At 40.4% G+C, this 14527-nt stretch overlaps 1 protein-coding gene across 14 annotated transcripts in view; it reads right to left on the bottom strand.

The window, feature by feature from the left end:
* The window catches only part of col14a1a (collagen, type XIV, alpha 1a), a 320593-nt gene that overhangs the window by 26247 nt on the left and 279819 nt on the right, over positions 1 to 14527 (bottom strand). For all 14 annotated transcript variants that reach the window (XM_087286725.1, XM_087286726.1, XM_087286727.1 and 11 more), the window contains one exon: positions 6857 to 6910. In XM_087286725.1, the coding sequence (XP_087142851.1) occupies positions 6857 to 6910 (54 nt within the window). The remainder of the gene's footprint in view (positions 1 to 6856; positions 6911 to 14527) is intronic.

The raw sequence follows: 14527 nt of genomic DNA, 5'->3' as shown, positions 1-14527 counted from the left end.
CATCTGTCTACACAAACCATATAATATGGTTCTGGCTGCTTCTTTTCAGCCAACGTATGTGTTCTTTCACTGAACATGCCTCATTGCTCTAAACATAAAGCTCTTTTTTGGGAAACAAGCCAGTGGAGAGAAGGGAAAACAATGTAACATTTAAAACACCTCAAGTGTGGCATACTTTCAGAGTACCACACTTCAAGAGTGCAAAGCCTCAGAATGGTTCTGATGCACGCAACATTTGCAATCCCATGTGAGTGTTTTAGGTCACAGAAGTTTTCCTCTCTGTTTTTTAGTGTTAGGGTGAATAAGAACCTCCCTTCAGAAGGAGTCATGGTGGAAGCACGCAATAAACACCTTTATGCTTTGTGCTCATTTCCAGTGAGGCCAGACACACTATTATTCACTGCAACAGTGACAGGCCAGAACTAGAAATATAGCACTGAAGCATATGTCACACATTTAGATGATCTTGCATGGTTTTCTCTGATAGGATAGCTGATTTGTGAAAACATTCCTATTTACATTTTGCCACAAAGTAAATGTGGCTGTGCTAAACGATTTCAGTCTTCAAATCCCGTTATTTGTACAGTAAATTTGATTATGTTACATTGACTAAAGCATCAGAAGCGTTGAATTTTTATATAACGGTCCTGTCTTTTATATGCTTGTATTAGTAAGTAAGTCTTAAATATATAGAAGCTAGTGAGCTCCAAAACAGTGGCACAATGCCCATTTAGATGGTATAAACATCCAAACGCTGGCAGTTTGTCATTTCTGCCTAAATGGATCAAAAACATTTTGATGTCACCCCCTCCTTCAGTTTCTCATTCAATCTTCAGACCAATCAAATTCTGTACAGCAGCGATGTCCACACTCGGTGTTGGAGGGCCGGTGTCCTGCAAAGTTTAGTTCCAACCCCAATCAGACACACCTGGGCTACCCAATCAAGCTCTTACTAGGCATTCTAGAAACATCCTTGCAGGTGTATAGAAGCAAGGTGGAGCTAAAGTCTGCCGGACGCCGGCCCTCTAGGACCAAGTTTGGACACCCCTGCTCTGTAGTATCTAATATGCCCCGCCCCTTTTAAGATGCTTCTCATTTTTCAATTGATCTCTCACTGGCAGAACTTGGGTTAAAATGAAACGCTATTGGCTGTTTTTTTCTGCCTTCTTTCTTTACACATAGCAGGTACATATTGGGCCAAGGAAGAATGTAAAATGTATAGCGATTCAATATGCTTCCCAAAAACACCAAGGTGGATGCTACAGACAGCCTTAATAAGTGACACCTCATCACGGCGGATGGACTCTCTAAATTGCATCAGAGCTACTGCCTGCCTCACCTCATTTTTAGACTTTTTAGTGTGGCTTTATGTCAGATCCTAACACTAAATAAGTGATAGACCTACATGAAATTCATCACCTGTCATATGCAAAGTGAGGACATACATTAAAAAATGTCTACTACGTATAAAACATTTTAATAAAGCATTACATTGGTAGCATACACTGAGTGAGCAAAAGGCACACTCTCAATCCAGTTTGGAAGGGATTGCGCAATCTGACAAGAGGCACAGCTCAATGCTGCCTCATCTTGCTTCATGTGCCTTAATTAAACAGTAAAATATGCAAAATACAGCGATTTTGATCATAAAAAGAATTTAAATCATTTGAATCATACAGAAACTGAATTTATAACACAGACCAGTAGACAAATATATTTTTTTAATCATTAGTAAACATCTCATGATGGCATGCGAGGCACCACTGACCCTGTGTCCCACTCTCCTTCATGTTTTAGTTTTTATATTACAATAAAATTAAACAAAAATTGCACATTTCAAAGTACTTTACATGACCTAATAATATATGTATTTTTTTTTTTACAAAAACATAAGCTAAATATGTTGTTGGGAATACAAATTATATTATATGTAGGCTACAAGAGGCTTTGTACTTAACTCATATTTCTGTAAGACAGGTTCCATGTATAGGCTGCCATTATAGGCTAAATTAAACATGTATTTTTTTTTTTGTCATACACATAAGTGCAAGACAGCTTTAAAAACTGTAACCATACGTTCACACCCAAAACGGCGAGAGCACCAAAGTAGCTGGAAGTCATTCATTTTCAATGAGAGACGGCGGCAGAAAAGTGGCGAGGAGCAGCGCGGCGCGTCTTCACCTGTGTGGGCGTCGATGAGAGTTGAAATCAAGTCAACTTTGTGGTAATAAGCTATGCACGGTTCGGCGACAAGCTATCGGAATGAAGAAGTCCACCGCTTCAGAACAGTTCAGAGAACACAGACCTGTGAACTTTGGTTCCAACCACAGTTGTTCCCAAGGGTTTGATTATTGCGGTCGTCGGATATTCAATTATTTACAATGTTTTCTTACAGGAACATGCATTAAAAAAAGTTACTGGCGAGTTACTGATGTGTATTAATGTTATATATATATATATATATATATATATATATATATATATATATATATATATATCTTTAAAAAAGCGGGAATCTCATGCGATAGTACAAAACAATATTGCTGTTTCAGGTATTTCAGACATATGGACACATTGGATAATTATGTGGAGCAAAGCCACACCACATGCAACTTGATCTTCCATTGTTAAATTAATTTGATGTGAAGTGTGCAACATTTTCACGCTAGAAAGGATGTTTTATGCAGGAATGTAACTGAAATGCTGCAACGGCCCCTTTAAATACGAGATCAATGTAGCGAATTCTGATGCTCTCGTCGCCGGACCTGAAGGCAGACAGTGTTGTCGCCAGGGACCTTGGACGCTCTCGCCAATTTCGGTGTGAACGCACAGTAAAAGTTTTACATTTCATTTGTGTAGAACCTTCTCTCCCAAAAACAAAAGACAGCCTCTTTCTAAACAAATGAATAGCTATATTTTACCTCTCAGTTTATATAAATAGGCTACTACAGGTTGGTGATGCATCTCTGCAGTTAATGCTGCAGTCAACTGACTCAATCTAATTTTATAATTCAACAGTTAATGACTGATCAAAAATAAAATAAAAAGGAAAATAAAATTAAACAAACATGCATTTACATCTATACTTTTCATAATAAGATAGCTATCCGTTTTAAGAAAAATAAATAAATAAATAAATAAATAGATAAATAAATAAATTGATAAAAAAACAAACAAACAAATAAATAAAACATATGAAGTGACCAAGTGTAAACAGCCCCTTAAAAAAATGATAAACTAGATTAAATGTATGACCAGATGATATGCAAATGATTTACTGCTTTTACCTTAACATGACAAACTGTTAAAGATCATGACTAAAATAAAGGCAATAGTGATACACAATTTGTAGAGAAAGCAATCATTAGCCTATTACTGTATATTGATGTGCAAACATTGTGAGATTTTATTTATTCTTTACATTTTTTTATTAGTTTTTAATTAGATGACTATTATTTTTTTTGATGATTTAGACAAAACAATACTGCATTATAGTGCTACAATATTCAAATTCTATGCACAGTTTATTACTGACCACAACAACTATTAAATATTAGTGAATTTAATGTGTAATTACTATATATCTAAAATAATGTGAGGAGGAGGTCTACTTAAAATGATTAAAGCATCCCTTAAAGCATCACTGAATGAACAAAAGAAAGAATTCAATCATATTTATTTGCATTCTCTGATATAACAATACACCCTAATTAGATTCTTCGAATTTAATCAAACTTATCAACTCCGACAGTTGTTGATTTTCCTGTGTGTATTTCAGAGACAGAGAAATGTTCATTAACACCACCAGCAAAATCATTACAAATATATTTTAAGTATTCAATGTATTGCTTAGCCCCAGCCTGAACACATACAAATACACATACTGTAACAAACTCTTCTTTTGGATGAAATAAAACCCCAGCAGTATGGAATCATTTCTTCATCACATCATCGTGTGCCACTTTACAAATAACACAAGCCATTTGTTAAATCCTGACTGCAATAATATTCTTTACAAATGTTCTTTTTAGTGATTATCATGAGTTCAAAGGCAAAACATCTGTTTTCTTTGTTAAACCATCACAGTGAGTTATTGTGTAAGAAACCACAGCAGATTTATCCTTCAGCATGCTTTAAATCAGCTCAGTAAAGAGGAGTGTGGTCTGAACACCTCCATTTGTGCTCCTTGTTTTTTTTCTCATTCGAACTGACAGATTTATAGAAACATTTTCATTCAGGCTGCTCATTACTGAACAGAGATGACGAACTAGCCCTCTTTCACCAAGACATTAACATTTAATTACACTACACGGCTTTGGGAATAGTAATCGAATAACAGCCTCATGCATATTTTTCATTACAGTTCACAGAATGAGTCTAGTGTTTCTTTATTCTTTTTTTTTTAAAGTCTCCAGTGGTGTTTAATCTGCACAGGCTAACAATACAACTGATCTCTTCTAGAAATGGCGATATTATATTTTAAACACCTCTATCTGCGACATGAAGCACAAAACACAATTATATTTTCTGTGAGCGCACACTAAAATCATCTGGAATTTGGTGCACCGCGTTTATGATTCTGAAATGTCAAGTATGATGCTTTGTTCACAAGTTCCTTCGTTTGGTTTATAGACGAGACACAAAAGAAATCAATAACGAAAACAAACATGTTGAGTGGCCATTATGATAGTCTAGCGGGACAGATTTGATTAGTTCAGGTTGTGGTGTTATTGACTAGCAGTCCTGTAAATTGAATCTGCGAGTCAAGGCCTCCTTCAGAGTAATCAGATCTGTGCAGACACAGAAGAACACATAAGCTTTATTTGATAAGCCGCCCGTGTAGATTGCTATTACACAGCAAGAATTGAAATGTGTGTTCACTTATTATTACTCAATCCCACCATATGTGGTAACTCATGTATTTATTAATACATATGTACAAGTAAATTAATATATACTATTGAGATGTATGTGTAATATTTAAATGCAAATAAAATATGTCCACATGAACTGGAAGTTGCTGAGACATTTATTTCAGTACGTTTATGTACTTCCAACTTAAATATTGAGTACGGGCGATGCTTGTTTGCACATCATTCCTATGTTGCAAATTAAGAGTAAGAGGGGCATGGCTAAAAATATTGTGGCTGAGGCGGTCTAATAAAGAGCTGGTGTGCTTGAAATGTTAAGCGCTGTGAGCTTTTTTAAGTTAATAAATTTGATACGTTTGGAGCTTTTGTTGTTGCCCCTATTTTATATATGTAACGGAGACCATGATCTTTAGCCTCCTTGTTAGAGCAACCAATTCCCATGGAGAGAATTGCCAGTTCGATCCCAGCTCAGACCGGGTTGGGTGCAGGACCGGTCGGTTACACATTGGGGCTCGTCCGGGACGGGAATGAGGTTTAGGGGGGTGAGTGTAACGGAGGCCAGCTGGCGAAGTTCTAGGCAGGTAAACCTCACTCCTCTGACCTCTAAAGGTGCTCTAGTGACAGACACAAGAGACCATGGTCTTTAGTCTCCTTGTTAGAGCAACCAATTCCCATGTAAAGAGTCATTGTTTCGATCCCAGCTCAGACCGGGTTGAGTGCAGTAGAACCGGTGGGTTACACATAAATTTAGACTACTAAAATTAATAATAGCAAAATAAATACGGAAAACTTTAAATGTTCATTGTCTTGGAAAAAAGCAATTCCAAAGGAACTTTAAGCATATTTTTGTCTCTTTTTCTTTTCATGAAACAATTGTATTTGTATTGCTTAAAGGTGATATATTACCTGAACTTCTGTTGAGTGTTATATGCTTTGCATACTAATAAAGTATTTTTGCAGAAGTAGATAGAGCTGATAGTCTAAAATTAACTTGAACACTGCAACTAAACTTCCTGTCAGCAAAAATGTGTTAAGACTGATCACGGAATATGTGCAGTTGAGAAAGACTTAGGCTTTAAATGTTGTGCAGAGAATTCATAGAAAGAGGTTGAATGTATGGGTGCGGCCAATGGAGGACCGGAGAATGATTGACAAGTGACGAATTTCACTAAACTCCACCTGTTAATATCAAAATTAAAATGTAAATTAATTTGTATCCAATAAATTACTACGATTTTTGACATAAAAAAAAACCTCTCCTGACCTATTTTGTTGAAAACGCATGGAATTGCATATTCAAACAATTGATGATTATCTTAATTAACTGAATGTTTGTTTTTTTAACTTAAGTTATTTTATTGGTTTTTTATATAAAATGCTATATTATATATTTTTTCTATACATATCAGACTGTTCAGCGCTTAACAATAACTTAAACTGTAATTGTTTAATGGGACAGTTTTTAAAATACAATAAAATTCTGTAAAAATGTTTTGGAAGTAAAAATAAATGTATAATTTACTGTGGAAACCTGATAGATTGATACTCCTAGAATATATATTTATATATATACATACATATATATATATATATATATATATATATATATATATATATATATATATATATATATATATATATATATATATATAGGAGTATCAATCTATCAGGTTTCCACAGTAAATTATAATTTTTTTTTACTTCCATATATATATATATATATATATATATATATATATATATATATATATATATATATATATATATATATATATATATATATATATATATATATTTTTTTTTTTTTTTTTTTTTTTTTTTTAAACCTGTATTTCTTGTTAGTCTCGACTCCAAGACCTGATAAATAAATCTAAAATTAAACTACATTAAACTGTAAGTCAGGACTGAACATACTGCACAAATTTTTTTCCCCCAAAGCTTAAATTGAAAAAAATAAGAAACAAAGAGTTAAACAAGGCTCTTACTCTCTGTCCTGGAGGTCCATCTCTGCCAGGTCCTCCATTGGCACCTGGTACGCCCTGAAAGTAAATGAACAAGACAACTTAATCAATCACATGCATAACTGTCGACACAATGTGTGGCCTTTGCTAAGTAATAAATGTTCCGGCCCGTTGTTTTATGTGTCCGTCGGCATACACAGATTGTCTTCTATTCTCACAGGCTGTGTATTGATATTATCTAAGTACTCAGTCTTAGAGCTGAGGAGGTCATCGAATGTAAGGCTGGATTGTGTAGTCTGAGTCATCAATATTTGAAGAACTGCTCTGCTGTGATATCTTGCAATACAGGAACATAAACTGTAGCCTTGTCTGGGCTGGTTACCAAAAGATTTGTGGAACACAAAGAACATATAAAAAATAATGTTTTTTTTTTCATCCAGTGACAATAAATGATGTCCTACTGTATGTTGTTTTGAACCTTACTGACCCACATTGTAAGCACAAGACATTCTTTAACGCGTTTGCTTTTGCGTTTGCACAGTTAAAGGAGTCATGAAGTAAGAAATCAACTTTCCTTAACCTTCTCATCTCACTGCAAAAATAAAAACATTCTAAAAAGTTGTCAAGTTTTAAAATAAACCACTAGATTCTAGATAATTGTCCTTCAATATAGTTCTAGATCATTTTTATTTTACTTTAATTTACCAGAATTTGTTTTTAAACAAGATAGTTTTTATGGTGGTGACGCAGTGGCGCAGTAGGTAGTGCTGTTGCCTCATAGCAAAAAGGTCGCTGGGTCGCTAGTTGGAGCCTCGGCTTGGTGTTTCTGTGTCGAGTTTTCATGTTCTCCCTGTGTTCGCGTGGGTTTCCTCCGGGTGCTCCGGTTTCCCCCACACTCCCCCACAGAAAGAAAATGTCTTCTTTGCCATTGCAGATAACTTTATTATTTACACTCCCAAATTCATCAAGATTATTTGGATTCATCTTCAATGCCTCCTCCATCTTACCCCAGACATGCCCAATAATGTTCATATCTGGTGACTGGGCTAGCAAATCCTGCAACACCTTGATCTTTTTTGCTTTTAGGATCTTGATGTGGAGGCTGAGGTATGAGAAGGAGTGCTATCCTGCTGAAGAATTTGCCCTCTCCTGCACAAATATCTTGATATCTCAGACTGTTGATGCTGCCATCCACTCAGCATATCTCTCGCACACCCCATACTGAAATGTAACCTAAAACCAGGATTTTTCCTTCACCAAACTTGACAGATTTCTGTGAGAAGCTTAGCTTCAAGTGGGGTCCTATTGGTCTTCAGCAATATTTGTGATGATTGGGATGCAGATCAACAGATTATTAAATTGAAAAATCTACTTTCTTTCAGGATTCTGCCACTCTGGTCTTGTAAATTTTTGTTTTGGTGGCAGAGTCTGAACACTAGCTCTGTCTTGTCCTGTCGTGCTCAGCTCGAGTTTTCTCAGGTCGGGCACTTGTTTTCTATCATTGTGTTCCCACTTGGGGTTTGTACGTGCTTGAGTCGCATGCTCTTGTACTCTGTTTTTTTTTTTTTTTTTGCTCTGTCGGGATTGCGCGGTTTCATTCTTAGCATCTCAGTCTGGTTGGTTTTGGTTTCGGTTGGCGCTGACATGAAACATGCGCTATGTGTTAATTTACTTCTGCTTATATTCTCCTCACGTCTGCTGTCCTGTGCAAATTCGTCGTTGTATGTTGCCTTGTTCCAGTCCTGAGTGTTCCAGTCCTGATCCCTGTCAGCCTTTCCATCCTAGTTTGTTTTGATTGTTTATTTGTTTTAGTAATGTTTTCCCCCTCTGGGTTGTTTATTTTACATTTTAATTAATTTTGTTAATAATAAATAATCATTCAATCTGCACTTGGGTCATCGCTCCTTTTTCCCCAAACCCGATCGTGACACCTTCTGCCACTTTTCTAAATGATCGACTAGAAGTCAAGTTAATTTTTGTTGCTCTTACAACTGGGATTGACAACAAGAGTATATATTTAAAATAGTCAAACAAGCTTTGAATGGTTCCTACAAAATCAACAAGATACCCCAACACCTTTTTAAACATTTATTACCAATGTGACCTTTTCAGCAATTATCACTACACTCAAGATTGAGATTTTTTTTTGCTTTTTAGACTGTTACCATATTATTTTTTTAACCATTCCCACAATCCACAAGTCATAAAAACTTTCAGTTAATCTCTGGTTGGATGCACAAATGAGCTATTTTAGATGAAAACCCAGCCTTCTTCATAAAGACATATTTCATCACTTCAGCATCAAATCAAGAAGCTCAACTCCACATAACCCCATATATCTATCTACAGCCCAATTCTCTGTCCAAAAGGCTAAAATGGGCTGCGCTTCATCACAAGTGGACTCGTAATTTCTGAAACTGTGAGTGAGAGCATCGCTAACAGTGTTATATACAGCTCTCAGCACCAGCGGCACAGATTGAGACTGTGGAGGAGATGCAGCACATGATATGGGGGACTGGCAACCAGCAGCCAATGAATATAATTCTCAGGCTGACAGGAAATATTAACCCTGAGTGAGAACTCTGGGTGTTTGTGAGCAATATTGCAAAGACCACTTCCTCCTTACAGTCAGCATAACTCTCAAAGCTCTCAATACCTGATGCTAATAGAAGCGGCTCCTCTGCTTAAAGGAGGATATCCATCTCAAGCCAAGACATCTGTACTGGAAGGCTGTGTGTGAACTCTGTGTGTGTTTGTGTGTGTGTGTGTGTGTGTGTGTGTGTGTGTGTGTGTGTGTGTGTGTGTGTGTTTGTTCTTTGACCACTGGAAAAGCCAGGATGTTCTTTTTGTCACCCTGAAGAACTCTAGGGGATTTTTCCTGAGTGGTTGTCATTGGCTTCACATCAAACAGCCGTTCCTCAACAAATGGAACTGTCACTGTGAATGTTTTACTGAAGCTTTTTTGGTGACACTTTCAGCAGAAATCTGAAAAGCACCAGTTGGTTGTCGCAGAAAAGGGAGAATTTTAACAGGCTTCTGAAAGAGGCTTTAGAAGCATAAAAGCCTGCTTGAGGCAAAACTATGAATTCCATCCCGCCTGCTCAGAACTGTCTTTTGAGTTTAGGCAAACAGCATTAGATTCTCCCTCAAATAAGACTTTCAAATGACAATTTTCATGTCAAAATACTTTATTATCATTAATCAGCAATGTGTGGTAAGCTAAAATGAGAAATGAGAAGGTAGAGTCATTTGTCAAACTTTAGTTTCCTGATTCACTATATTTTGAGAGAAGGTTTTTTGTTTTCGAAAAAGATATCATAACTGCATTTATAAAAAAATAAATAAATAAATAAATATATATATATATATATATATATATATATATATATATATATATATATATATATATATATATATATATATATATATATATATATATATATATAGTAAAAACAGAAAATGTATGGTATATGTTATCCTGGACAAAAAAAACATGTCTTATGTTGATAGGGCATATTTTGGCAATAGCCAAAAATACATGATTTGAGTAAAAATGATTTTTCTTCTATTCAAAATGATTAGAATATTAAGTAAAGATCCTGTTTCATGAAGACATTTAGTCAATTTCCTACCATAAAATGTATCAAACCCCAATTTTCAATTAAATCTACATTTTTTAGAACTTAATTTTGACATTTATTCTCAGTATTTTACAATTTTTACATGGTAGTAGCCTATCAAGAACAAATATTGCCTTATCTTAACTAAGGCCCAATCCCAATTCTAACCCTTAGCCATTCCCTCTACCACTACCCCTCGTTTTGAGCATTCACATGAAGAGGTAGGGGTGTCCCAATTCTCTTTATCATGAATGGTAGGGCTAAGGGAAAGGGCTAGATACCCCTTGAAAGGGAGATTTTTCAGGACCACACTCGAAACCAAGGGGTGTGAAAATTTCCCAGAATACACCATCTACAACGATGTCATGGCTGCACACGAAAGTAAGGAGATGCCCAAATTAGTATTTGTTGTCATTATTACAAATTTGTTTTACAACAAACAAGCATATGTTTTAATATATTCATAACTGCATTCGTGTTTTTCTGTCAAGCTTTAAAAAAAAAAAAGCTAAAATTAAAACTGCTATATTTCGCTATCTATAATCCATAATAATAACGTTCGAGGTTACTAAAGTAACCCTTCGTTCCCCGAGGAGGGGAACGGAAGCACTATAAGTGGATTTGATGTTCTAAATCCACGTATGGGAGATTTGGTTCAGAAGCTACTTGTCTGAAAGAGTATTGAACGGGCCAATTAAGAATGAATTGGCAGCGCAAGCCGGCGCAGGTGTGCGGCATATGCAATCAACTGAGTATATAAGCACGCCTGGCGCCAGCAGACGCTATCCTTTTTAAGCTGAAGAGACTTTTAACAGCTAAGGGACAGTCATTATGGCGACGGAGTATAGTGCTTCCGTTCCCCTCCTCGGGGAACGAAGGGTTACTTTAGTAACCTCGAACGTTCCCCTTCGGGGGGAACTCCAGCACTATAAGTGGATTTGATGTTCTAAATCCACGTATGGGAGCCCATTGAAAGCACCATAATGACTGCACCTTACCAACACCCACCATGAGAGAGCGGTCAGGCAAGCGTGACGCACCCAGATCATGAGAGGCGCGGTCCTCTAACGTTCCCTTGGCCCTAACTTATCCCACTTCAAAGGAAGTTTTACGGAATAGGTATACTTTTTGGGAGTCGCTAGCGTCTAGATAATTCTAGGAATATACGACAGTACGTTGGGAAGCGTGCCATCCCAGTAGGGAGGACGCTGCGGAGACCATCCGCACCCAATAGGGGGAACAAATGGAATTACATATGGACTAACCCTGAGAAGGGGGAGTGCGCATAAGAAGGTGGTTAGCAGATAGGGAAAGCATGGGTCCGCCCAGGGGGGGAACTTAACCATGGCGGAAAAAGCATATGGGGATCACCAGCGGGGATCGGCCATAGCAGGCACCTATACCCAAAACGCGGGCTGACCAGCGGGCAGACCTACTACGTAATGGGCCAGCAAGTGACTCCTCCGCTGAGTCAGTGCTGGGGGCCTCGGAGGAATCTGCAGGGCTCACCGAATGGGGAACTTACTGACAGACAGGAGGGTGCACATCTCTCCGTGTTAGGGAAAAAAGGCACCGCAAGAGTGTACAACACCTACCGAGATGTTTACTCAATCACCAAAGGTACCTAACACCCTTGAGGAAACCGGCTCCACTCGCAGATTATAAAATCTTGCAAATGTGTTGGGTGTCGCCCAGCCCGCAGCTCTACAAATGTCTTTTAAAGAAGCGCCACGCGCACACGCCCAAGAGGATGCAACGCTCCGAGTGGAGTGCGCATGCACTCCCGGGGGGCGCGGCTGACCTCTGCTCAAATAAGCACATGAAATGGCCTCCACAATCCAGTGGGATAAACGTTGTTTAGACACGGCACTTCCCTGCTGCCGTCCGCCATAACAGACAAAGAGCTGCTCAGAAGATCTAAAGTTCTGAGTACGGTCCACATAAATGCGCAGAGCGCGAACTGGACAAAGTAAGGACAGGGCTGGGTCTGCCTCCTCCGGGGGCAGCGCTTGCAGGGTTACTACCTGATCTCTAAAGGGAGTGGTAGGAACTTTGGGCACATAACCCGGGCGGGGTCTCAGGATAACGTGAGAAAATCCCGGCCCGAATTCCAGGCACGAGTCACTGACCGAAAATGCCTCCAGGACCCCGACCCTCTTAATGGAGGCCAACGCGACCAGCAGAGCTGTCTTCAGGGACAGATATCTTAAAGATACTGTATCAAGTGGCTCGAAGGGATCAAATCGCAGGCTCGTGAGAACGAGGGCAAGGTCCCAAGAGGGCGTGAGAGGGGGGCGAGTTGGATTAATTCACCTAGCGCCTCTGAGGAACCGGATGATGAGGTTATGCTTTCCCACGGTGCCGCCAGCCACCGCGTCATGGTGAGCGGAGGTGGCAGCAACGTAAACCTTGAGAGTGGAGGGTGACAGCCTACTGTCCAGCTTCTCTTGAAGGAAAGAGAGCACAACACTGATCTGGCAAGATCGGGGGTCTTCTCTGCGAGAGACACACCACTCAGTGAATAGACTCCACTTCAGGGCGTAGGCGCGCCTCGTAGAGGGGGCTCTAGCCTGAGTGATGGTATCAACCACCGCGGGCGGCAGGTTTCCTAAGTCTTCCTCGCGTCTATGGACCACACGTGGAGGTTCCAGAGATCGGGACGAGGGTGCCAGACGGTGCCTTGTCCCTGAGAAAGTAGATCCTCTCTCAAAGGGATCTGCCAAGGGAGGGCCGTAGCGAATCGCGCCCATATCAGCTGGACAGACTCGGGGTGGAGTCTCCATTCTCCAGAGTGAATCTGCTGCCGTGAGAGCACATCGGCTGCACGGTTGAGCATACCTGGGATGTGAATGGCGCGCAGCGACTTCAGCCGCGGGTGACTCCAGAGGAGCAGACGGCGGGCGAGCTGAGACATGCGGCGAGAGCGCATACCCCCCAAGCGGTTGATATACGCCGCCGCCGCCGTACTGTCCGTCCTGACCAGCACGTGTTGCTGCTCCAGCGCTGGAGAAAAACGGCGGAGAGCAAGGAACACTGCCAACAGCTCTAGGTGATTGATGTGCCAATGTAGCTGGGCACCTACCCACAGGCCCGCAGCTGCATGCCCGCGACACATGGCTCCCCAGCCTGTGCTGGAAGCATCTGTCGAAACAACAACATGACTGGACGTCTGTCCCAGAGGCACACCAGCCTGCAGGAAGGAGGGGTCGTTCCAGGGGCTGAGGGTGCGGCGACACAGCGCAATAACAGAGACTTGGTGTGTGCTCGCATGCAATGCGCGTCTCGGAACTCGATCTTGAAGCCAGTGCTGAAGTGGTCTCATATGGAGCAATCCGAGCGGCGTGACAGCCGCAGCGGAAGCCATATGCCCCAGGAGCCTCTGAAAATATTTCAGTGGGACCACTAACTTGCTGTCGAGCTCCCTCAGACAGTTCAGCAGCAGGCGAGCGCGCTCTCCGGAGAGGCGCGCTACCATGGTGACCAAGTCCAGCTCCATCCCGAGAAAAGAGATCCTCTGCACCGGGGCGAGTTTGCTCTTTTCCCAGTTGACCTGCAACCCCAGTAGGCGGAAATGCCGGAGCACCTCGTCTCTGTGCGCAGTCAATTGCTCCCGAGAGTGGGCTAAAATCAGCCAGTCGTCGAGATAATTGAGTACGCGGATGCCCACAAAGCCGCAGAGGCGCTAGGGCACCCTCCGCGAGTTTGGTGAAGACCCGCGGAGACAGAGAGAGCCCGAAGGGGAGGACCTTGTACTGCCATGCTCGACCTTCGAACGCAAACCGCAGAAACTGACGGTGGCGTGGAAGAATGGAGACATGAAAATACACGTCCTTCAGGTCTATGGCTGCAAACCAATCCTGAGGACGAACGCATCGGAGGATGCGCCTCTGCGTAAGCATTCTGAACGACAGCTTGTGAAGGCAGCGATTCAAAACGCGCAGATCTAGGATTGGCCGTGACCCACCGCTCTTTTTGGGTACGATGAAGTACGGGCTGTAAAACCCGCTCTCCATCTCGGCTGGAGGTACCGGCTCGATTGCACCCTTCGCCAGGAGGGCAGCAATCTCCTCTCGCA

The sequence above is a fragment of the Danio rerio genome, chromosome 16, assembly GCF_052040795.2.
Source record: "Danio rerio strain M-AB ecotype USA chromosome 16, GRCz13ab, whole genome shotgun sequence".
Lineage (NCBI taxonomy): Eukaryota > Metazoa > Chordata > Actinopteri > Cypriniformes > Danionidae > Danio > Danio rerio.
This window is presented reverse-complemented; position numbering and strand designations above follow the sequence as displayed.